The sequence below is a fragment of the Hemiscyllium ocellatum genome, chromosome 19 (genome assembly GCF_020745735.1).
Source record: "Hemiscyllium ocellatum isolate sHemOce1 chromosome 19, sHemOce1.pat.X.cur, whole genome shotgun sequence".
Taxonomy (NCBI): Eukaryota; Metazoa; Chordata; class Chondrichthyes; order Orectolobiformes; family Hemiscylliidae; genus Hemiscyllium; species Hemiscyllium ocellatum.
Window position 1 is genome coordinate 70,349,312 of NC_083419.1, and position 25,887 is coordinate 70,375,198.

Genomic DNA, 25,887 nt, shown 5'->3' on the forward strand with positions numbered 1-25,887 from the left:
CTACCATTTTGTTCCACAACTGTCTCTTCTGCTAAATTATTTTCCTAATCCATTCCAACTGACTTTGCCCTCAATCACATATAATTACCCTGATTTTAAGTTCAGCAGTTGCTTCTGACCTGTGTTTCTCGCATCAGGTGTTAAGCGATACTATGTCATTGACAATTCCCTTGGGCATATTTTATTCTGTTTTCTTTTGTCTCCTTACAAATCACCAGATCCAATATAGCCTAATCCCTTGTTGGATTCACAGCATAGAATAGAACATCCTTTATTGTCACATGTGCTCAAGCGCAAGAGTACAGTGAAAAGTTTACAATGTGACCTTTCATCGCACCATCTTAAATGCAGAGTACCTAGGTATAAATCTTAGGTTCAAAAAGAGGAATAAAAAGAAATGAAGTTGCATTACCTTAGTGATTGATAGTATGAGTTAGACATAGTTAAAAGGATAACCATACTGTAGCTGACCGCAGGACCTTTCACACATGGTCTGACCAGCTTTGCAAGCCACTGAACGTCTGTGCCAGACCCCAGTCCAACAACTGTGCCCGCTCTGCACCATGTCTCCAGCCCACTTTGCTCCAGCTCTCAGCTGCTCCAAGGTAAGTTTTCTGATCAGAGAAAAGACACTTTAAAATCTTGGATAAAGAAAGGGAGAAAGGATCAGTGGTTAGTGTTGTAGCCTCACAGTGCCAAGAACCTTTCAACATAATAAAGCACTGCAGTTTGCTGAGTTGTTATAGAACGTGACACTGAGCCACATGGAAATATCTGTTCAGATGATCAATGGGTCAGATTTTAAGCAGTGTCATAAAGAAAGAAGCTGAGGTGAAGTGGTTTAAGGAGAAAATTTCAGAATCTGTACTCTGTCAGCTCAAGAGATTTGATGAAGCAATTTAAGCAGGGATGAAGAAGAGACTGTGGGATTGCAGATAAATTGAAGGATTATAGGTTGTGGAGACTGGAAGGGAGCAAGCTGTGGAAGAGTTTGGCCCTGCTGAACAAGAGGACTAGGGTAATTAGTGAGTAGGATTTGTTGCAAGCTGGAATACTAGACATAGGTTGGAGAGAGATGTGGCAATCAGGGACAGATGGTGAGACAGTGTAGTTGGTGGCAGAAAGACGGGTTTGTCGGGTGAGTGTGAGAGTCAGCGACCGAGTTAAGGGTGGTGGAGTGCTGGACTTGGGGACAGTCAGAATATTCCTTTGTTCCTTTGTTCAGAATGTTCCTTTGGGAATACAAGAAAGTGAGATGCAAACAAATCTGCCATGATTGTACTGAATGATAGATTAGGATTGAGAAACTGAATGGTTGTCTACTGCTTTTTCTGCTGTTACTTTGTGTGTTGGGTGGAGGTATTTTGCTCAGAATTATTGGGTTCGTTTTCTTTTCAGATGAGGAGTTTTCTGTGACCCTGCGCTCGACCGGGCACAAGAAGAATGCAGAGATGCAATTGCCTCGCATGCAAATGCGACAGCGTAAAGGAGCCTTGGCTGTTAACTTCGTAAGTTCAGTTAGGGGTGCGGCATCGTGTCTTTTGTTGATTTAATGTGTTTAAAATAGTTTTTGTTTTAACTTTTATTTTGGTCCCTGGACTCTGTAAACAGGAGGTTTTGTTGTAGTAATTGTGTTGCTTTCTGTTCTTTATTGGTCAACCCTTATTCAATGTTGAGGAAACAAGGATCAGGCAGGGCTCAAGATGATTACAAGGGAGCCAGGAAGGAACTAAAGAATGGACTTAGAAGAGCTGGAAAGGGACAAGAAAAAGAATTAAGGAAAACCCCAAGGCGTTCTACATTAATGTGAGTGACAAGAAGATGGCCAAAGTGAGGGTAGGGCTGATTAGGGATACTGGAGGTGCCGGAAGTTGGGGAAGTCCTTAATGAATTCTTTGATTCAGTATTCACTACTGAAAGGGACCTTGCTGTTTCTGAGGACAGCGTGAAGCAGGCAGATATGCTCGAACAGGTTGATATTAAGAAGGAGGATGTGCTGGAAATTTTGAAAACATGAGGATAGATGTCCCAGGGCCAGACAAGATATACTCCAGATTACTGCAGGAATTAAGAGAAAAGATTGCTGTGCTTTTGGCAATGATCTTTGTGTCTTCACTGTCCACTGGAGTAGTACCAGATGATTGGAGTGTGGCAAATGTTATTCCCTTGCGCAAGGAAGAGAATAGGGAATTACAGACCAATCAGTTTTACATCAGTGCTGTGCAAATTATTGGAGAGGATTTGGAGAGTCAGGATTTGTGATTATTTGGAAAAGCTTAGCTTGATAGTCAGTCAGCATAGCTTTGAGGGTCAGGTCATGAATTTAATAAGGTTTCCCCATAGAAGGCTCATTCAAAGTAAGGAGGCAAGGGATACAGGGAAATTTGGCTGTCTAGATACAGAACTGGCTGGTCCATAGAAGACAGAAGGTGGTAATAGATGGAAAGTATTCGGTCGTGTTGCCAAAACCAGGGTTCCCTACATGATAGCAAACAATGAACCAGAGGAAAGATGTTTGTGAAACATAGCCAGTGGATAACATAAGTGAGAACCAAGTTAAATGTAGAAAGTTCAGAGGGGAAGTTAAGGCTATACTCGAGTAAGGGCTGGTGAGTGGGTGGAAAGAGAGGCATACAATATAAATAGAGGCATACAATATAAAAATAAGGGAGTGGTAGTGAGCTTTGAGAAGACTTGTAGCTCAGGTTGAGGTTCTGGAACTACATTTGCTTGCTGGAACCTTCCAGCTCAACAAGGAAGTGATACTACACCTCAGTGGTTAGCATTTGTGCCTCACCGTGCCAGTGTCCTGGGTTTGATTCCACCCTAGGGCAACTATCTGTATGGAGTTCGTATGTTCTCCCTGTGTCTCCATGGGTTTCCTCCAGATGCCTTGGTTTTCTCCCACAGTCCAAAGATGTGTAGGCTAGGTGGATTAGCTATGGGAAATGCAGGGTTACATGGAAGGGAGAGGTGACCTCATTGAAGTGTCCAAAATTTTCAACAATTTTGACAGGGTAAAGCTGGATATTCTGTTTTCCCTAGTTGATATATCATTAATTAGAGGTCACAATTTCAAAATTGTCTGCAAGAGAGCTAGGACTAAAATGAAGAGCAATTTCACATTCGTCAGGATTTGGACTGCGCTGCTTGGGAGAGGCCGATTTTTCATACTGGCTTTCTCAAGAAAGCTGAATGTATATTTGAAAGTAATGAATTTTAGAGGGCTATGGAGACAGGGCTGACGAAAGGCACTAGCTGGGTATCTTTTTTGAAAGCTGTTAAAACCCTGATGGGCGGAATGGTCTATTTCTGTTCTGGAAAATTGTGTTTCTATATTTTAGTACACTGTGTCATGAGGATGAGCAGGACTGAAGGAAATCACTAGGGAAATTCATTCAATATCAGGCCCTGGGAAATTTGATGAGATTAAAGGTCAATAAATTCCCAGGGTCTGGTAATCTACATCCCAGAGTACTTAAGTGGTCAGAGAAATAGTGGATGCATAGATGGTTAACTTTCAAAGTTCTGTCAACTCTGGAACAGCCCTGTGGATTGGAGAGTAACTAATGTAACCTCACTATTTTGAAAAAGAGAAAACTTAATTATAAACTGTTTAGCCTGACATCGGTGAAAGTGTCAACGCGTGGCAGTGGAAAAAGCGCAGCAAGTCAGGCAGCATCCGATGAGCAGGAGAATCAACACCTGATGAAGGGCTACTGCCCGAAATGTTGATTCTCTTGCACCTCGGATGCTGCCTGACATACTGTGCTCTTTCTCGAAGCCATGCTTTTTGACTCTGACTCTCCAGCATACGCATTCCTTGCTTTCTCCTATCAGTGGTAGTGAAAATGCTAGAGTCCTTTCAAAAGCAGAAGACTTAGAAAAATGGTGACAGGAACAAGCTGAGTCAGCGTCAGCTTGGCAAATCCATTGCAAGTTTTTCAATTGAGTTAGTAGAGGGAGCCTTTATAGATTTACTTGCACTTTCAGAAGGCTTTTAATAAAGCTAAAAGATCATCCATGCAAAATTCAAGTGCATGGGATTAGGGATAGTGTACCATTGACTTGGCTCAAGAACTGTTAGCAGGCAGAAAAGACAGTAGAATGAGTAGCAGGCAGTATCTCATGGGATATTGCAGGGATCAGTGCTTGGATCCCAGCTCCCAGGAACTAAATCCTATGTCTCCAAGTTGACAGATGACAAAGCTGGGTGGGAGGGTGAACTCTGCGGTGATGCAGACGTGTGACAATAAAGCTAACTCACTCATTCAGATGTTGTAGTGTGATATGGACTGGCTAAGTGGGAAAGTGTATGGCAAATGAAGTATAATATGGATAAATTCACTTTGGCAGCAAAAACAGGAAGGCAGCTTATTGTTGATATTTTGGCTCCAGTTACTAGGTTCTGAGGAAGGATCATTGGACTCAAGATGTTAACTTTGATTTCTCTTCACAGATATGCCAGACCTGCTGGGGTTTGTCAGCAACTTCTCTTTTTTTATTTATGATTTGCAGCATCTGTGGTTCTTCCGGTTTTTATTCAGGCAGATTATGGCATTAATTGGGAAAGGGTAAGGTGCAATGAGACCTGAGTGTCCTTGTACACCAGTCTCTGAAAATAAGCATAGGGGAGGAGGTTTAGAGGGAATTTGAGGCGTCGTGTGTTTGCCTTCGTAGCGAGAAGATATTAGTACAGGAGTAGGGATGCTGCAGCTGTACAAGGTCTTGAGACCACACCTGGAATAATGTGTACAGTTTTGGTCTCTGACTGATATGAGGAAGGGCATTCTGTCCATGGAGGATGCAACAAAGATTTACCAGACTGATTCCTGGGATAGTGGAAGGGATGTATGATGAGAGACTGGATTGGTTGTGAATTTAGAACAGTGAGGGGGATTTTTTTCATTTCTATGAAAAACAGGGTGAGACAGGGTAAATGCAAGAAGGAGGAGTCACTGTGTAAGGATACAGGGTAGGCCGTTTATGACTGCGATGAGGCGAAGTTTCTTCACCCAGAGAATAGTGAGCCTATATAATTCTCTACGACAGAAAGCAGTTGAGGCCGAAACATTGAATGCGTTTCATGTGCTAGATGTAGCCATTGTGGGTTAAGGGATCGAAGATAAAGAACGAAAGTGGGAACAGGGTGAGTTGAATGATGAGTCAGAATTGAATTGGATGGCAAGCAGGCCCAAATGGCCCTACTCCTGCTGTTCCTTTGTGTTCCTGTTTCTGTCTTGCCCTTTCGCACCTAGCTTATGTATGCTGTGTATCATGGCTTATTTGATAGGAAAGTAGCCTGTCTTTTAGTTTTTAATTAACCTTGACTTCAGGCCATCTTGCTCACGCTGCTCCTAAACTATTCAGTGGCAGCTTAACCATGTGATACTTCTACAACAAGACTGTGATCACCTGCACCTTCATTTACTGACAAATGATTGATCACACATCTGTTTTAAATCTGAACTCACCTGGACACAGTCACATTTGAGCTACAGCATTTAGTTCTAGCACAAAGACGTTCCTTCAGAAAACACTTGAGATATCGCCCAACCAATTGATGTTTCAGTAGGACAAGCTTTATTTTTTTTTATTTTGGCTGACCTAACAAACATTAGCACCATTACCTATAAGTGGCAAGCATTATGAACTAAGCAGTTAGTGTGCACTGATGGAATTAGCACTGTCCAGGAGACCTCTGAGTTGGTAACATTGCTCTTCCAAGAGATGTGAAGAAATAGTTCTGCCTTTCTCCTTACCTAGTGTTGTTCAGATCTCTGTAGTGTGAAGATGCAGACTTTGTGAACTTTGAAAACACCAAGCAAGCTGCAAGTATCCCGTCCTCCTTGGCTTGATCGTAACATCTGCAGCTTCTTTTTAAAAAAAAGTTATTTGTGGTATGTGGGTGTTGCTGACTCAGTTAGCATATTTTGCCCATCCTTGGTGGCCTTCGAGAAGCTTGTAATGATCTGCCTTTTCCAACTGCAGACATGCTCAGGATATAATAATACTGGTGAAGCTGGAACGGAGTTTTTGGCTTTTGACTCAGTGACCGGGAAGGTGCTATAATTCAGAGTCAAGATGGTATGTAGTTTGGAGGGGGACTTGCAGTGGTAATTTCAGCATAAAGTGATAGTTTCCTGGTGCTCATGGAGCTTAGGTATGTGAAGCAATGTAGTGTTGCATGTCGGTGCTGACTGAGATACCTGGGCTATGATCATGGTCAACACTTGTGAGAGAGGATCTGTCCATGTGTCAATGCATGCATTACAATATCGTGCATGTCTCACTGTACAGTTAGAACATTTAAAAGACATTTCGGTAAGTACGTGAATAGGAAAGGTTTGGAGGAATCTGGGCCAATTGTGGGCAAATGTGACTAGTTTAGTTTGGGAAAATGGTTGACATGGAGTAGTTGGACCGAAGGATCTGCTTCCATCCTGATTGACTCTGACTCTGGGCGGCACGGTGGCACAGTGGTTAGCACTGTTGCCTCACAGCGCCAGGGACCTGGGTTCAATTCCCACCTCAGGCGACTGACTGTGTGGAGTTTGCACGTTCTCCCCGTGTCTGTGTGGGTTTCCTCCGGGTGCTCCGGTTTCCTCCCACAGTCCAAAGATGTGCGGGCCAGGTGAATTGGCCATGCTAAATTGCCCATAGTGTTAGGTAAGGGGTATATGTAGGGGTATGGGTGGGTTGCGCTTCGGCGGGTCGGTGTGGACCTGTTGGGCCGAAGGGCCTGTTTCCACACTGTAAGTAATCTAATCTAATCTTAACTTGCCATAAATGTTTGTAATGGCTGTAAAGCTGTGAAGGTATGAGTTGTTTGATGCTAACTGAAATGTGTTTAGCTCATATATTAAACTTCTCCTTATTGATTTGTTTATCACTTGCAGATTGACCTGTATGTTTGCCTTGTATGTGCACGTGGGGATGATGAAGACCGCTTACTGCTCTGTGATGGATGTGATGACAGTTACCATACTTTCTGTCTCATTCCTCCCCTCATGGACGTGCCCAAGGGAGATTGGAGATGCCCCAAGTGTGTGGCAGAGGTAACATGCTGGCGATTTTTATCCAGTTCAGTTTGCAAGTAAGCTCAGGCTACTTTGTAATGGTAATTTTTGTGTGCGTCGACTTCAGCCTGCAGAGCAGCTGTTTACTGTATATTTTTATTACTTTATTGGTTATTGAAGAAATTTTCCAAATCACAAATATAGCAAATTATGTGATTTTCCACTTTTCTAGCTTTAAAGCACAAAGAAGGTCAAACACATGCTAAACATTCAATTCTATGGCTGGAAAGTATGTGGTGGATGAATTGCATGTTTTGCACTGCAGAATTTGATATCGAAGTCTTTGATTTCATATGCAATTTGTCTTGTATGAACATGTCAGACTCTGACAACTAGTGCTGAAAATGTGTTGCTGGTAAAAGCACAGCAGGTTAGGCAGCATCCAAGGAACAGGAAATTCGACGTTTCGGGCCAGAACCCTTCATCAGGAATGAGAAGCCCGTCGTCGTTCCTGATGAAGGGCTCTGGTCCGAAACGCCGAATTTCCTGTTCCTTGGATGCTGCCTAACATGCTGTGCTTTAACCAGCAACACATTTTCAGCTCTGATCTCCAGCATCTGCAGACCTCACTTTTTACTCTGACAACTAGTGAGTTTGGAGAACATTTTTATCTTCCACGGTTGTGTTTCATCCCTTCCTCTTATGAAAAATCCAATTCTTCCTGGTATATAGTTTGAAGAATGCCTGAATGGCCATTTTTGTGGAATCTAAATGTCTAAAGCTTTGTGAAATGTCGTACTGAAACAGGCTACTTGAGCCAACCGGTCCATATTGAGGTTTGTATTCTGTCAGTCTCTTCCACTTGTCATCTTATCAATCAAGCATGTCTTTGCATTAGAGACAGTTTCGAGAAGGTTCAGTAGATTCTGACCAGAGATTAAAGGCTTCTAAGGAAAGATTGAGCAGTTTCAGCCAACTTGCACGTGTTTAGAAGACGAGGGGAATTTAATTCACTTACAAAATGCTAAAGCAGATTGACAAAGTTGGTGTAAGAGTGGGTGTTGCCGCTTGTAGAGCAATCTAGAATGGGTGGTCATAGTTTTGGGCAAAGGGATGGCAAATTTAAAACTGAGGTGAGGTGGAATTGCTTCTGTCAAAAGGTTGTGAATCTGGGTACTGAATAAACTTGAGACAGATGGCCAACTTTTATTAGTAATGGGTTAAAGGTTTCTCAGGTGTAGGGGAGAAAAGTCAAGTTATCGAAGATGTTATCAGTCAATATCTCTTGGAATGGCAGAGCAGAGTAGAGGGGTTAAGACCTCCTGCACTGAGTTCTTATGTTGCTATCATTGTGACTCATGACTCGTGCTTCCAAAACCAAACCCCAAATTTGAAATGCTAACTTTATTTAAAAAAAAATCATTCTTGAGATGTGGGCGTTGCTGGACTAGCGTTTATTGCCCATCTCTAGTAGTCCTTTAGAAGGTGGTGGTGAGCTGCTGTCTTGAAACACTGCAGGCATTATGTTGTGTGCAGACCCGCAATGCCATTAGGGCCTTCCAGGATTTTGAGCCAGTAGCAGTGAAGGAATGGCGGTGTTTTTCCAAGTCAGGGTGGTGAGTGGCATGGCGTGGATCTTGCAGGGGGTGGTATCCCCATGTATCTGTTTGTCCCTGTCCTTCTAGGTGAAAGTAGTTGTGTGCTTAGAAGGTGCTGTCTGAGGATCTTTGGTGAATTTCTGCAGTGCTTCTTGTATAAACTGCTGCTACTGAGTGGTGATGGAGGGAGTAGAAATTTCTGGATGTAGTGCCAATGAAGCAGACTTTGACCTGAATGGTGTCATGCTTCTTGAGTATTGTTGGAGCTGGATCCAGGCAAGAAGAGAGTATTCTGCCACACTCTTGACTTGTACCTTGTGGATGATGGACAGGCTGAGGGGATTCAGGAAGTGAGTTATAGTATTCCAAGCCTCTGAACTGCTTTTGCAGCCACTGTGAGTCGAGTTGAGTTTCTGGTCAACAGTAACTCTGAGGTTGTTGATAGTGGGGGTTTCAGGGATACATTTGAATGTCAAAGGGCACCAATTAAATTGTCTTTCATAGATGGTCATTGCCTGATATTAGTGTGACATGAATGACATGGATATTGTCCAGATCTTGTCGCCTTTGAGCATAGACTGTTTCATTTTTGAAGAGTGGTGAAATGGAGCTGAAAATTGTACTCATCAACAAGCAGCCCCACGTCTGACCTTATGATGGAGGAAAGGTCAATGGTGAAGCAGCTGTAGATGGTTGGGCTGAGGACACTAGCCTCAGGAACTATTGCAGTGATGTCGTCGAGCTAAGATGACTGACCTCCAACAACCACGACCATCTTCCTCTCTGCTAAGTATGCTTCCAACCAGCGGAAAGTTTGTTTTCTGATACCCATTGATTCTAGTTTTGCCTGGGCTGCTTGATGCTACACTCTGTCAAATACAGCCTTGATGCCAAAGTGCTGTCACTGTCACCACACCTTTGGAATTCTGCTCTTTTCTTCATGTTTGAAGCCAGTTATAATGAGTTCAGGAGCTGAGTGGTGCTGGTCGAACCCAAATTGGGTGAAACTGAGCAGTTTATTGCTGAGCAACTGTTGCTTAATAGCCCTGTTGATGACACCTTCTATTACTTTACTGGTCACTGATAGCAGACTGAGAGTGGTAATTGGCTGGATTGGATTTGTCCTTTTTATGTAGAAGACATACCTGAGCAATTTTCCACATTGTTGGGTAGATGGTAGGTTGTAACTGGATTGGAGGAGCTTGACCATGTTCTGGAGCACAGGTGTTCAGTACTATTGTCAGAATGTTGTCAGGGCACATAGTCTTTCCACTCTGCAGTGCTTCCAGCTGTTTCTTGATGTCACGTGGAGTGAATCAAATTGGCTGAAGATTAGTACCTGTGATGCAGAAGACTGCTTCAGTCTTTGCTTTTGCAGTATTGCTTTGGTCTCTTCCATCACTGAAAATGGGGATATTTGTGGAGCTGATTCCTCCAATGAATTGTTTAATTGTCCACCACCGTTCATGACTGGCAAGTGGTCAGAGACAGGAGGGTGTGGCTGAGAGTGACTGGAAGCACTGGAGAGTGCAAAGGCTATGGGCCCTGACAGCATTCTGACAATAGTACTGAAGACTTGTGCTTCAGAATGTTGCACCCCTCTAGTCCAGCTCTCCAATCCAGTTACAACCTACCATCACCCAACCATGTCCAAAGATGTGCAGGTCAGGCGAATTGGCTGTGCTAAATTGCCCATAATACTCCAGGGGTATGTCGGCTAGGTGCATTAGTTAGGGGAAATGCTGAGTAATAGGATAGGGGAATGGGTCGTGGGTGGGATACTCTGGGGGTCAGTGTTGACTTGTTGGGCCAAATGGCCTGTTTCCACACTGTAGGGATACTATGATTCTATGAATGTGGAAAATTGCCCATGTACATAAGCAGGACAAATCAACCGAGCCAATTACTGCTTCATCAGACTGATCTTAATCATCAGTAAAATAACAAAATGTATCAAGAAAAGTGCTATCCAGCAACAGCTCCTCACATTAGGAAGCCTGAACATCAACCAATGGTACATTTCAGGGAACCCCTCTGGAACGGGCACCCAATATTTCTACCCTCCCCGAAGCTGACCACTTCAACTCCCCCTCCCTCTCCACCAAGGACACCACCACCTGCATGTTCCCCTCCAAGCCACTCAGCACCCTGACTTGGAAATATACCGTTGTTCCTTCACAGTCATTGGGTCAAGAGTATAAGGTTCCCTTTAGGGCAAAAGAGAGACAGAGTGGACATTGGGCTGCTGGAAAATGGCACTGGAGAGATAGTAGTGGTGATCAAGGAAATGGCTGAGGAACTGAGTAATTAGTTTGTATCAGTCTTCATAGTAGAAGACATGAATAATTTCCTAACAATTCAAGATAGGCCATCAGCAAGGAGAAGGCGTGAGGAAAAACTGAATGGCCTGAAGGTGGATAAATCACCTGGACTGGATGGACTACACCTCCATTCTAAGGGTGATAGCTGAAGAGATAGTGGAGGCGTTAGTGGTGATCTTTCAGGAATAACTCGAATCAGGGAGGGTCACAGAGGACTAGAAAATCATTAACATGGCATCCTTATTTAAAAAGGGATGAAGGCAAAAGATGGAAAATTGCAGACTAACTAGCCTAACCTTGGTCGTGGGTAAAATCCTGGAATCCATTGTAAAGGATGAGACTTCTGAATATTTGGAAGTGTATGATAAAATTGAGCAGTCAGTGATATCAAGGGGAGGTGATGCTTGACAAATCTGCTAAAATTCTTTGGTCTAACCTGCTCATTTCATCCCCAAAGAGAGCCAACGGATGTTACCTACCTGTAACTTCAAGAAGGCCTTTGACAAGGGGCCACGCGGAATGCTATTGACTAAGATAAGGGCCCATGGTGCTAGAGGCAATGTGCTAGCATGGGTAGATGCTTGGTTTTCTGGCAGGAAAAAGAGAATGTGGATAAAAGGGCCCTTTGCAGGATGGCAGCTGGTGACAAAATGTTTATTTAAAATTCATTTGAGAGACTTGGGCATCAGTATTAATAGCCCATTCCTATTTGCCTTTGGGAAGGTGGTGGTGAGCTGCCATCTTGAATCCATGCAGTCCACTTGCTGTTGGTTAACCCACAACGCTGGTAGGGAGGGTATTCCAGGTTTTTGACCCAACTCCTGCAGTATATTTCCAAGTTAGGGTGCTGAGTGGCTTGGAGAGGAATTGCAGGTGGTGGTGTTCCCAAGTACCTGCTGCCCTCTTCCTTCTAGGTAGAAGTGGTCACGGGGTTACAAAGTCCTGCTGAAGAACCTTTGAATTTCTGCAGTGAATCTTGTAAATAGTACACACTGCTCCTACTGGTAAAGGGATTGAATGTTTGTAGATATGGTGCTAATCGAGCAGGTTGCTTGTCCTGGATGGTGTCAAGCTGCTTGTGTTGGAGCCAACCCATCCAGACAAGTGGAGAGTATTCCATCACACTCCTGACTTGTGCCTTGTAGGTGGTGATAGACTTTGGGTCATCAGGAGGTGAGTTACTTGTCGCGGTATCCCTAGTCTCTGACCTGCTCTTGTAGCCACTGTTTATGTGGTGAGTCCAGTTGAGTTTCTGGTCAATGGTAACCCTAAGGATGTTGATCATGGGGGATTCAGTGATGTTAATACCATTGACTGTGAAGAAGCAATGTTTAGTGTCTCTCATTGGTGATAGTCATTGTCTGGCATTTGTGTGGCGTGAATGTTACTTGCCACTTGTTGGCCGAAGTCTGGATATTGCCCAGATCTTCTTGCATTTGAGCACTGACTGCTTCAGTATCTGAGGAGCTGCGAATGGTGCTGAGCACTACGCAGTGATTGGTGAACATCCCCACTTCTCACCTTATGACAGAGGGAAGCTTATTGAAGCAGCTGAAGATTGCTGGGCCTAGTACACTAACCTGAGGGACTGCTGCAGAGATGTCCTGGAGCTGAGATGACTGACCCTCCACAACCACAACTATCTTCCTTTGTGCCAGGTATGACTCTAACCAGCGGAGTGTTTGCCCCCGATATCATTGAAACCAATTTTGCCAGCACTCCTTGATGCCATACTTGGTCAAATGTGGCCTTAATGTCAAGGGTTGTCACTCACCTCAACTCTGGAATTCAACTCTTTTGTCCATCCTTGAACCAAGGCTGTAATGAGAGCAGGAGCAGAGTGACCCTGAATGATGGCATGGAGGATGGGTTAGTAAAGTTGCGGATCTCACTAAGGTCAGTAGAGTTGTGGATTGTGACAAAGGATGTTGTAGGTTACAGAGATACATAGATAAGCTACAGAGCTTGTCTGAGAGGTGACAAATGGTGTTTAATGCAGAAAAGTGTGAGGTGATTAATTTTGGAAGGAGTAATAGGAATGCAGAGTACTGGGCTAATGGTAAGATTCTTGGTAGTGTGGATGAGCAGAGAGATCCCTGTCCATAGATCCCTCAAAGTTGCCACCCAGGTTGATCGGGCTGTGAAGAAGGCATCTGGTGTGTTAGCTTTTATTAGTCAAGGGATCAAGTTTTGGAGCCATGAGGTCATGCTGTGGCTGTACGAAACTCTGGTGCAGCTGCACTTGCAGTATTGCATACAATTCTGGTCACCGCGTTATAGAAAGGCTGTGAAAGCTTTGGAAAGGGTTCAGAGAAGATTTACTAGGATGTTGCTTGGTATGGAAGGAAGGTCTTAAGATGAAAGGCTGAGGGAACTGAGGCTGTTTTAATTGGAGAGAATAAGATTGAGAGTTGACTTAATTGAGACATACAATCACAGGGTTAGATAGGGTGGATGGTGAGAGTCTTTTTCCTCAGATGGTGAAAGCTAACATGAGGTGACATTGCTTCAAATTGAGGGGTGGTAGCTTTAGGACAGAGATCCTGTAGATTCTTTACTCAGAGTAGTAGGGGTGTGGAACGGCCTGTCTGCAACAGTCGTAGACTCACCGACGTTAAGGCATTTAAATGGGGATTTGACATACATAAGGATAATAATGGAATGGTGTAGGTTAGATGGGCATCAGATTAATTTCACAGGTCAGCACAACATCGAGGGCAGAAGGGCCTGTACTGCACTGTAACGTTCTACGTATGTAAAACGGAAATATGTAGGTTAGATGGGCTTCAAATTGGTTTCACAGGTCGGTGCAACATAAAGGGCTGAAGGGACTGTACTGCGCTGTTATGTTCTATGAAACCCAAACTGAGCATCACTGAGCAGGTCGTTGCTGAACAGGTGCTGCTTAATTGCACTGTTGATGGAGAGGAGACTGACTGGGTGGTAATTGGCCAGGTTTGTCCTGCTTTTTGTGTACAGGGTATACCTGGGGAATTTTCCACATTCGGGTAGATGCCAGTGTTGTAACTGTACTGTTGGCTAGTGGGGGAAGCAAGTTCTGGAGCACATGACTTCAGTACAATAGCTTGAGGGCTCAGTGTTGGGACTACAACTTTTCACTTTAAACATAAAAGGTCTAGGTGAAGGTACTGAGGGCTGTCTGGCTAGGTTCACAGATGGTACAAAAATAGGTAGAGGGACAGGTGGCATTGAGATGAGGAGGCTGCAGAAGGATTTGGACAGGTTAGGAGAGTGGCAGATGGAGTAAATTGTGGGAAAGTGTGAGGTCATGCACTTTGGTAAGAAGCATAGTAACATCGACCTTTCTAACTGGGGAGAAATTCAGAATTCTGAAGTGCAAAGAGACCTGGGAGTTCTAGTCCAGGGTTCTCTCGAGGTAAACTTGCAGGTTGAGTCAATAGTTAGGAAATCAAATGCAATGATGGCATTTATTGAGAGGGCTAGAATATAAAACCGGGAATGTACTTCTAAGTCTCTAGAAGGTTCTGGTCAGACCATATTTAGAGTATTGTGCACAGTGTTGGGCCCGTATCACAGGAAGAATGTGCTGGCCCTGGACCGTGTTCAGAGGACCTTCACGATAATGTTTGAGAGCTCTTGATGAGAGGAGATCTAAGTGAAACTTGCAGAATACTGAATGGCCTAGACAGAGTGGGCATTGGGAAGATGCTTCCATTGGTAGGAGAGACTAGGACCTGAGGGCACAGCTTTCGAGGAAAGGAAAGACTTTTCAGAACAGACAAAAGGAGAAACCTCTTCAGCTAGAGAATGATGAATCTATGGAATTCACTGCCACAGAACACTGTGGAGGCCAGGTCATTAGGTGTAGTTAAGAATGAGATAGGTTCTTGATTGTCAAGGGGATCAAGGCTGACGGGGAGAAGGAAGGGGAATGAGGATGAAAAACTTATCAGCCATGATTGAATGGTGGAGCAGACTAGACTGGCAGAATGACCTAATTTCTGCTCCTATGTCTTATAGTCTTATGGATTGCTGAGCTCAAGTCTTATCAGTTTGTTGTGGGTTCACTTAGCTTTATCTATCACTTGCTGTTTGTGCTGTTTTGCATGTATATGGTCCTGTTTGGCAGCTTCACTAGGTTGACACTCCATCTTCAGGTATGCCTGGCCCTGTTCATGGCTTGCCCTCTTGTGCTCTCCACTGAACTAGAGTTGATCCCTTGGGTTGAATGATGGACATGCCAGGCCATGAGGTTGTAGATTGTGTTGGAGTACAATTCTGCTCATGATGGCCCACAGAGCCTCATGAATGCCCATCTGGAATTGCTAGATATGTTCAAATTCTGTCCTATTTTTGCATGGTGACAGTGCTACACAATGTGATGGAGTATTCTCAGTGTGAAATCGGGACTTCATCGGAACTTCATCGGAACCACTGTGGTGGTCACCTTTAGTTCTACTGTCATTGGCAGGTGCGTCTGCAGCCAACAGGTTGGTAAGGTTGAGGTGAAGTATGGTTTTTCCCTCTTGGTTCCCTCCCCACCTGCTACACACCCAGTCTAGCAGCTATGTCCTTTAGAACCAGACCAGCTCGATCAGACGTATTTCTGCCAAGCCACTTGTCATGGTGAATATCAAAATCCCTCAACCAAAGCACGTGCTGCGCCCTTGCCACCCTCTGCTTCCTCCAGATGTTCAATGTGGTAGAGTACTGATTCATCAGTGAACAGAGGACAGAATTGCTAATTTGTAGAAGGTTTCCTTGCCCATGTTTAACCTGAAGCCATGAAATTTCATGAGATCTGGAGTCAATCTTGAGGACACCCAGGGTAACCCCCACACCACGGCATAACACTGTGCCCACCATCTTTGCTGGGTCTGTCCTGTCGCTGGACAGGACATATTCAAGAATGGTAATGGTGATAGTGTCTGGGACATTGTTTTAAGGTATGCTTTGATGTATCTGTGTCAGCTCTTGCCTAGTCTGTGAGACAGCTCTCCCAATTTTGGCACTCGTCCCCAGATGTTTGTGAGGAGGACTTTGCAGGATTTTCAGGATTTCTTGTCTGATTCTGAGTTTTATTCAGGATAAAATCAAGCTCTCGGAGTGTGGAAGCTCAGCCTTGAGCTCCTGTGAACGCCTGTCCAAGAACAGAGAACCACCACTTGATTAACACATTTCAACAGCACTGTTTTTATTCAAGACTGTCAGTATACGAATATACAAACAAGGCTTGGGAGAGAAAAGCCACCTTAGACCAAGCCTGGTACTAAAGGATGGATTCTCTCACCGTTGATAGGGAAAGTTGTTACATTTATACATAACTTCGTACGCAATACAGAGTCCCGTATCATTAAGCTATCGCACAGTGTAAAATTAAACAAAGCATACTTTATTGGAAGCTTACACAAAAAAAAGTGCTCTAAATCTAACACACACACAGATACCAACAGCCATCTGGTTAAGCTCTTAACATAGCCCTCATTATTCTTACTCTGCTGTTCAAGGTAACATTCAGATATCAAAAATTGCTCTAAACTACACATGTATTCATTAGTACAGCTCTAAAACAATGAGGCTCCAGTATTCCTCTGATGGTTGCCCTTTTATCTTGTGCTATGTACTATCTCATCCTTGGACCTGTGGGGAGGATTGTTTACCGCTAGGCTGGCTTCTTACAAATTGCTATGTTAGCAATTAGTTTCGCTTAGCCTGTCGCTTAGGATGTCGGGAAATGCAGCCAATATGCCGGGGCCATTTTAGTTAACATTTCTGAGCTCCATTTTCTATATGGTCACTATATCTATTTCCAACTTATCATTCCTCCCTTTTTATCATTTTATGATAACCCTCAGATATTAATACATTGAAGTTGAGCAAACTCTTTTCCTGTTTCTACATCTGAATTGTCAGCATCCTTCTGTGTCCATATCGGGCTTGTCTCCTTTTTACATCGGCGTCGTGCGGGACAAGTTTGACAACTTCTTGTAATAAGGGCCCAAGCGATTCGGATACTAATACAAATGCCAAGAATGATGGCCAGAATGGAGAGAATGTCCAGCCCAATAGACTTTAGCCATCCCAACAGCTGACACAGTAAATTCCACCCGGCACAGGTCTCTTCTGAGACTGAATGTTCCAGGTCATATGCTTTAGTGGCAACATCGTTAATTAGTGAAGTGTCATTATATACAGCCGAGCTCTCATCCTCAATATAGGTACAACACTCCGGGCCAATAACTGCACATGCTCCCCCTAGGCTTGCTAAGAGATAGTCTAAAGCCATCCTATTCTGTAAGGTCATCATTCGTAGGGCAGTCTGCTCGTGTTCCAAATGACCCAGGGCATCAGCAGTGGCCTTAGCCATTTCCTCAAGCTCATGACTGAGATCACGAATCTGGTCCAGGGCTTGCATGACCCCATAATTGGGCAGAAGGGCGCCAAAGAATCTGCTCCAAAATGTCTGTTGGTGGAACAGATCTTTCCTGCCTCGAGCATGAGGTTTGTAATTTGAATTAAGATCATGCCACTTCTTCCATTCGCTGTTAACCTCTGGGGTTGAATTCAATAACCGGAATGCTGGGAGGTGATATATTAGCGCACAGGTGCCCTTAAAGTTAATGGGTAGGTATTCATAGGCTGTGTGATTGCATAACCAAAATGTCCCATTAAGTGCAGGCGTAATAGTGTTTAGCGTGGAAGAGGACAGCACCCATGCGGCTTGTAGGTGCGTCGGGATGAGTCTTTTCGTTAACACAAAGGTCCCAATCGTCCTCCGGGAGGCCCCCAAAGGGGTCTGACTTGGTTTGGTCATGAGATATTATTACCTGGCATCTACTGTCTTCTAAATCTCCCATGGCATGTTTTCCTGTATCACTATGAATGCACCATTTAAATTCTGGCACCACCGCTACTACAAAACCTTTTGGTACCACTTGCCAGGTGTCATAGCAACGCCTGAGGTAACCATACGGGATCGGGTATTGGTCAGAAATGTCTCCATAGGGCATAATTTTTGGGGTTTGTTGGGTACGCCTGTAAGTAAGACTGCATAGTTCATCCTGACCAGTAGGGGCCGCCATCATGAGGAATCCGGACCCTACCGAGTGTGGGCCTGGGACACATACTACTTTGGTATTCTTCCCTTCATCAGTCTGATTGTCAAGATGAGTTTTTACTTTTTCAAGGAAGCCAGTAAAGATGTTGCCGGTAAGGCTCGTTGCTTCCGGTAAATTGCTTCTTTTCTTTCGGTGGGTCTTAAGAAAACGGTGCGGTGTGTGGGCGAGATTTTTTGATTTTAAGCAACCAGGAAAGTTGAACAAATAGTCTCTGGGGTCCGCTGCAGTATTATTCACAAAGGCATGGCAGCACGTGCGTGTATCATTTAAGTAAGTATGGGTATCCTCGGATTTGGTGCCATTTCCTCGTAGGCATACATACATTACTTCCTGGCTGTTAAGGTCGAGGGTCGTAAAGCCTGGATCAGCCTACACCATTGCAAGCTTATTGGGGAGGAATGATAATAAGGGGCGGCTACAGTATTATGAATTGTTATATTACGGGGACATTCTGTCCTGGCATCCAGAGTTGTAACATTATATCCAGGGCACCACTGTCTAAGTCCTGTTAGGTTTTGCAAATGCTCTACGCAATCCTGTGACCATGAAATATTTTGGATGACTATGCTGCTATAATTAGAAGTGGCCTTAGAGTAGTCAGGAAAGCCGATCAAGGGACAAATTGTCTGGTTAAACCCACTGTTACCTGGGCCATGACGATCACACGTGGCATTCACTCTGACCTGAACTATTCTCGTGGGGCCTATGTTATTCAGCGTTATGCTATTCTCCTGTTTCCATACCCACCAATTCCCGATGAGGTTGCAAGGGGTAGCTAGGGTCTGACTGGACTCACTTATATTATTAGACTGGGTACCTATCACTCTGGGCAATGATAAACTCATTGGGAGGGTGCTAATAGTCATATTGTCACTCATAGTACTCACGAGATCCCTCGGGACTATTACTGTACCATTGGGGCCATCAGAAGCAATACGTGGTGCCATACTCACAAAACCATTAGTCATTTTAGTAGTAACATCTGTAGAGTGTGAAGTCATTGCGGGGGTGCCTGTTTTTATCCACGTCTCCGCGGTGGCTGCACTAAAGTTGCTTGTAGGCCCTTGGAGAGTGGGGGTGCACTGCTGGTGGTGTTACTGGTCTGTATTGATGTCCGTGTCGCTGTTAGGCAGAGGCCAAAGAGGATAGGTTTCATCGTTTCACTTTTCTTCAGTCTTCCTTCCTTAGTGGCACCTATGTCAAGGGACGAGAAAATACATACAGCAGTAGCTGCCCCTTATTATCATTCCTCCCCAATAAGCTTGCAATGGTGTAGGCTGATCCAGGCTTTACGACCCTCAACCTTAACAGCAGTAGGGGTGGTAAGGAGGACTTGAAAAGGGCCCTCCCACCGGGGTTCCAGGCCGTGTTTTCTGGCAAAGTTTTTGATCAATACAAAGGTGCCAGATCGGATGTTTGGAGGCAACGGCAAATCCGACCGCAAAGGCCTGGCAGCTTTAACCATTGCATGGTTCATGCGTAAGGCATCAGTTAAGGATAAAACATAGAAGATCATCCCATCTGACATCTGATGTATGTCAACAGGAGAATCAGACGTCAGAGCTAAAGGGAGTACGGAGGGGCCGCCCATACAAAATCTCGGCGGGGGAGAGACGGTGGGCTCCTGCCGGGGACACCCGGAGTTGAAACAAGGCAATGGGCAAATTTTGGAGCCACGAGAGACCATTGTCAGCTGATAGTTTGGCCAATTTAGATTTCAAGGTTTGATTAGCCAGTTCCACCACTCCCGCACTCTGAGGGTGGTAGGCACAGTGGAACTGCTGCTTGATATTAAGAACTTTACAAAGTTCTTGACTAACAAGGGCCACAAAATGAGGGCCATTATCGGAACTGAGTGTCCGCGGCACACCAAATCTAGGAATAATCTCCTTGAGTAAAGTCTTAACAACAATGTCAGCCTTGTTATCGGCTGCAGGATTAGCCTCAATCCATTTACTAAAAACATCTACAATAACTAAAACATATTTACACTTGGCCGTTCTGGGTAGCTCAATGAAGTCCATTTGCAACGTATCGAAGGGGCCTTCAGGCAGCGGGGTTCTACCCTGTTCACAGGGGACCCCCTTGCCGGGGTTATGCTGCATACATGTCAAGCATTTTTTAGTTTGTGCTCTAGCCAATTGCAGAATACTGGGATGCCACCAAGATTCCCAGACTAAATCTGCAGTTTATCTAGCCCCACAGTGTGTTAAGTGATGGACAACATCAACCACCCAGACGGCTAAAACATCAGTCATACACACCTGGCCTGCTGGGGTTTTCCAAAGACCGTCAACGGCTTTGAAACATCCCAAATCAGTCCATTCATGAAGTACATTGTCAGGGGCGTCCCCCTGTAAAGCAACAATATCAGCGGTGGAGGGAGGCGGCTTGTCAGGAACTGAGGCCCTAATAGATTTCCTCTGAACCATCATAAAGGAGCCAGGGAGCTCCGTAGCCTGTTTAGCAACTTCATCTGCCTGTTTGTTTCCCATAGAAACCGGATCTGTTCTGGCAGAGTGCGCGGAACATTTAATAATGGCCAATTCGCGAGGACTTTGAATGGCCTGTAACAAATTAATGACTTCCTCCCTGTGTACGATAGGGGTCCCAGACGAGGTGAGGAAGCCTCAATTTTCCCATAGTGTCCCAAAATCATGGGCAACCCCGAAAGCATATCTAGAGTCAGTATAAATATTAGCTGTAAGTCCGGAGGCTAGCTCACATGCCCTAGTTAATGCAATTAATTCAGCTTTCTGAGCGGATACTGTGGGTATGAGGCGATGCTGCTCCACAATCCTACCCCCCGCATCCACTATACCATATCCAGCCACCCTTTCTCCATTGTTTACAGAGGAGCTACCATCCACGAACAAAGTGACATCGGGATGTGGGAAGGGGTGGTCAGTTAAGTCAAATCTGGGCCTCGTGTCTAGCATGATTTTGTGGGCGCAATCGTGAACGGGGACTGGAGTCTCAGCAGGGATGTCAGACATAAAAGTTGCCGGGTTAATACTTGCGCAATATTTGAAAGTCAACAAGGGGTTCCCTAAAAGGAAGATTTCATACCGAGACTGGCGGGCAGAGGTCAGGTGTTGTCTGCATTTGGCCCAACATAGAAACTACTGCATGAGGACTGAAAACAGTGACCGGTTGTTGGAGCGTTGTGTTTGCTGCAGCCAACACCATCAGATATGTAGCAGCCAGTTGTTGAATACAATGATGCTGACCACTAATCACAGAATCCAACTTAGTAGAAAAATATGCCACCGGTCTACGGGAACCTCCATGGTCCTGCGTCAAAACCGCGACCGCGCAGCCCGAGGTAGTGGCCACAAAAAGCTGAAAAGGCCTATCATAGAGGGGTCTCCCTAAAGCAGGAGCATTGAGTAGCGCCTGTTTCAACTGGTTAAATGCCTCAAGTGCAGCGTCGGATAGACTGAAAGGCTGTCGCTCAGTGGTAAAGTGGGTGAGAACCTTTGCTAAGGGGACAATGTTAGGAATCCATTGTCTGCAGAAGTTAACTAATCCCAAAAACCGTCTCATCTGCTTAGCCGTGGTAGGGGCCGGAGTATTAACAATCGGACCAATTCTATCCGGGGCCAACCTACGCTCACGCGCTGAAATTTCTACCCCCAGGAATTTAATTTTACGTTGGCCGATGACGACCTTGTCATAGTTAACTACATAACCTAACTCGGCCAGCTTGTTGAGGAGGTGCTTAGTATCCTTTTCATTCGACAGGGCATCAAGGCTGGCAAGTAAAAGGTCGTCCACGTATTGTACCAGGGTAGATTGACAAGGCAAATGGATCTGGTCTAGTTGCCTTTGGAGGATCTGAGAAAATATTGTAGGGGAATCTCAAAATCCCTGTGGTAGTCTCGTCCATGTATATTGCTTGCCCAAAAAGGTAAAGGCAAACAAATATTGGCTGTCAGGGGCTAGGGGAATAGCAAAATAGGCATTTTGTAGGTCTATCAAGGAGAACACACACGCCTCTGGAGGGATTGCCGCAAGTATGGTGGCAGGATTAGGGACGATAGGGTGCAAGGGCACCACGATTTTGTTAATTTCACGGAGATCCTGAACTAAGCGATACTCGCCAGGTTTACCTGGTTTAGCTACGGGAAGGATAGGGGTGTTTGCTTGTGATTGACGCTCGATCAGAACTCCCTGAGCCAGTAGGTGATCAATCAAGCCACGTAGAGGGGCCACAGCTTGACTCTTGATAGGGTACTGCTTAATACTGGGGATCCGTGCTCCTGGCCTTAACATGACACTGACAGGGGCAACTCCCTTCACCAAACCCACACAGTACTTGTTGGTGGCCCAGACCGCAGGGTCAATTTCGACCTGGCTGTAACCACTTTCATGCTGCCGTAGCGTGGATAATACTGGTTCGGGATGGTCAAGGTAGACGATGGAAAGGCCGTCTCTTAAGTCCTGATACCCCATTACATTCGGATCTGACAAGGTTACAGCCTGTGCTACCATGGGTCCTAAGTCCTTTGCTACATATCCCTTATGAACTAAGATAGTTTGATGTGGGGCAATACCGGGCTCTTGGTCCCATAGTTCTGGTGGCACCCAAACGTACCAAGCCGTACCTTGTTTCCCTTTAACTTTAGCCAATCGTGTAAATATATACTGATTGCCTAGCAAGGATTCAAACTTTTCCTCCTTTTTCTGGTCAACTCCTGACTTATCATAACAGAGCGTTACATGAGGAGGGTAGCGAAAAGGGGTCTGGGTGTCACTGTCAGAGTCAGGGAAAAGTGCCCAAAAACGTGCTGGAATGCAGACGGAGTACTGGCCTTTCTGTGTCAAGCGGATCTCTTCTGGGGTGCACTTGATGACCACGCCAAGACCACCAAGAATATCTCGTCCTAGGATGTTGATACCAATGTGGGGGTTAATTATAAATTCATGCTCCCATTCGTCATTTTCCCAGCTAACTTTCAATGGTTTAGTAATTTAATAAGGCACAAACTTGCCCTCAAACCCCAGCAAACGTTGAATTTTGTTACCACAAGGATAGTGGGTCCCTGCTAGTGAAGATGCGCATGCTCCTGTGTCAACCAAAAAGCGTTCAGGGGTACCTTCAATTAACAGGGTCACAATGGGCTCTGGAATGGCGTTGTGAGAAAAGACAGGCAGCATCTCATCATATCACTGTGGTGGGGGTGGTAGTATATCAATAAACGGATTTTGGCCACCATAGCCATCTCTGGGGGTGCCTTGAGCACCCCGGCCCCTTCCTCCTCAGCTACCTCGACCTCGTGGCTGTTTAGGGCAATCTCGTCTCCAATGGCCAGGATGTCCACAGTTAAAGCAACCCTTGCCTGTCTGGGGCTGACCGGGATAACCCGAGTTCCAGAGGTTGGGAGTCCACAGCTGGCCACGCCAGTCAGAGGAACCTGGTGAGTAAGGACCACCCCTAGCTGGACCATTTGGGTGCTGCATCGCGTGAAACTCGCCCTTTTGGTTTTGCCAGCCTGGGACATAAAAATCCGGTTCCAGCTGATAGCCTCTATTGTCAGACTGCAGCTGGGGACCGGGTAATCTCCACAGCCCTTGCTGCTGTGTCTGCTGGGGAGGGGTGGGAGGTTGCCGCAAGGGGGCCATGGTATTTTGATCACTTTCCCGTACAACAAATTCAGATTTAATAAGTTTTTCGGCCTTAGGACCGTCACCCTCGCCCCATAATGCTTTAATTGCCCTAGCTGTATCACCCTGTGAGGAATTGATCCAATTTAAGTTGTTAGTTTTCCATCTATCTTGTGTAGGTTTAGGCAAAGTGTTCATCAAGAGACTATTATACTGTTGTGAGACAGCCCCCGCTCCCAAAGGAAAAAGAGGGTCCCCAGAATATGTGCCATAAGTTTCATTAAACCACTGTAGGTATTCCTCAGCACCCTCCCCCTTTTTTGGTTTTAAATCAATGATTTTTACTAAGTCAACCGGTTTTCTGAGGACCTGCCGCATTGCTTCTTTAATTTCCTGCTCCTGTTGTTGTTGATTCGGGTGTTGTGCTGTAAAGGCAGTCCAACTGTTGGCACCAGGGGGCATATTTAATATTTCCAAAAATTTTGTCCACTTAGAGCCAATAAACACAACCCTCAAAAAGTTCCAGATATCTTCCCCCACTGCCCCGTAAGCCTGCCAAATACTTTCAACTGATTCACACCATTTTTGTGGATCCTTATCTTTGTCAGGGAGATTCATAGTCAGTGCCAAAATTTCCTGCGGTTTCCATGGCGTAAAAATTTCTAGGGTAGGAGGGTGAAGAATCGCAGCGACAGGAGGGACAGCGTTTGGCTGGGCGGGGACTCTTACCCGTCCCGCTTGAGGGTTAGGAACAGTACGCATAGGGAACATGTGACCTGGGGGTTCTTCTATCTCTGAACTGTCATCGTCAGCCTCCTCTGTCCAAGGGTAGGGCAATTGCCATTCGGGTTCACACTGTGGTGGAGGCCAATATCCTTTTTTACCTGTGCTTGGGGTAAAACTCCTTTCACTACGTGCCTCCTGGGGTATTGTACCCAATGGAGGGGGTTGAGGAGGGGATTCCACATACCTAGAACTAATTCCCTTATCTTGCCATCCTGCACCCAGCCTCAGGTCTGACAATGCCGTCTCCACCGTTTGGTTGGCCAACCGTTTATTCTTCTTAATATTTTCATCAAAATTTGCACATGCAACCTTGAGCTCGTGGAGGGTCAAAGGAAGCCCATCCTTAGTGACACTTAGCCCCCTTTTTGTAGCATTATGTAACCAACTGTTGTAAACCTTCTGCTCGTGTTGTTGTTTAGCTTCCTCTTTCTTTTTTTAAGCATGCATCTCTTAGTTTAGCCATAATTTTCTTACCCTTCTTTCCTCCTATTCCCTTTTTCCATACTAACTCCGTAGCTCTCTTTACAATCTCCAATTTCCACGTACCCCCTGCAGGCCATTCATCAGGTCCCAATTTTTCTGTTAGCCATCCTGACAATTTCCTGAGTGACTGCGCATCCTCAGGATATTCTGCGCAGACTGTTACAATTAATGATCCCGGATCCTCACATTTATCCATGAACTGTCCCATAATGTTCCCTAAACTTTCCCTAACCTTTTGTGAGTGTTGCTTTTATGAGATCCTGCTCAAGGGACTTTAAACCTTCTCACACATACGTACCTCGGTGCTTTTATGAGGACTCTAACCCCATGGGACTTTAAACCCGTACGTATCTAAACAACTACTTGTGAGCGGTGCTTTTATGAGATCCTGCTCAAGGGACTTTAAACCCTCTCACACAGACGTACTGTGGTGCTTTTATGGGGACTCTAACCCCAAGGGACTTTAAACCCGTACGTATCTAACTATTCTTATTTCTCCCCGCGCTCCCAGCCCCCTTTTTTTAAAAAAAAAAATTGTCCTACCTTCTATAGCACTCCCAGCGCTTTTGTGGTGGTCCCTTTAAAAAGCTGTTCACTGGTTCATTCTGGATCCCGTCCGGTAGCGGCTCCTGCTGCGGTGAGTTGGATCCAGGTTCGCCCCTGACTTGGGGAGACACTAGTCGCAAGTCCCAAACGGTATACTCACGTCCTAGTTGGGCCCGTGTCCACCTTGCCACAGCAAGACCGTGTCCTGTTCAACCGTCACCAGGAGCCGCCTTCCGTTGGGATCCCACCGCTGCCACCAAAATGTGGAAGCTCAGCCTTGAGCTCCTGTGAACGCCTGTCCAAGAACAGAGAACCACCACTTGATTAACACATTTCAACAGCACTGTTTTTATTCAAGACTGTCAGTATACGAATATACAAACAAGGCTTGGGAGAGAAAAGCCACCTTAGACCAAGCCTGGTACTA

The 25,887-nt window shown here is 45.2% G+C and overlaps 1 protein-coding gene across 2 annotated transcripts in view; it reads left to right on the top strand.

Annotated features, from left to right (window-relative positions):
- Positions 1–25,887, top strand: part of kdm5a (lysine demethylase 5A) — a 216,135-nt gene that overhangs the window by 53,210 nt on the left and 137,038 nt on the right. For both annotated transcript variants that reach the window (XM_060840034.1, XM_060840036.1), the window contains 2 exons: positions 1,399–1,508; positions 6,900–7,058. In XM_060840034.1, the coding sequence (XP_060696017.1) occupies positions 1,399–1,508; positions 6,900–7,058 (269 nt within the window). The remainder of the gene's footprint in view (positions 1–1,398; positions 1,509–6,899; positions 7,059–25,887) is intronic.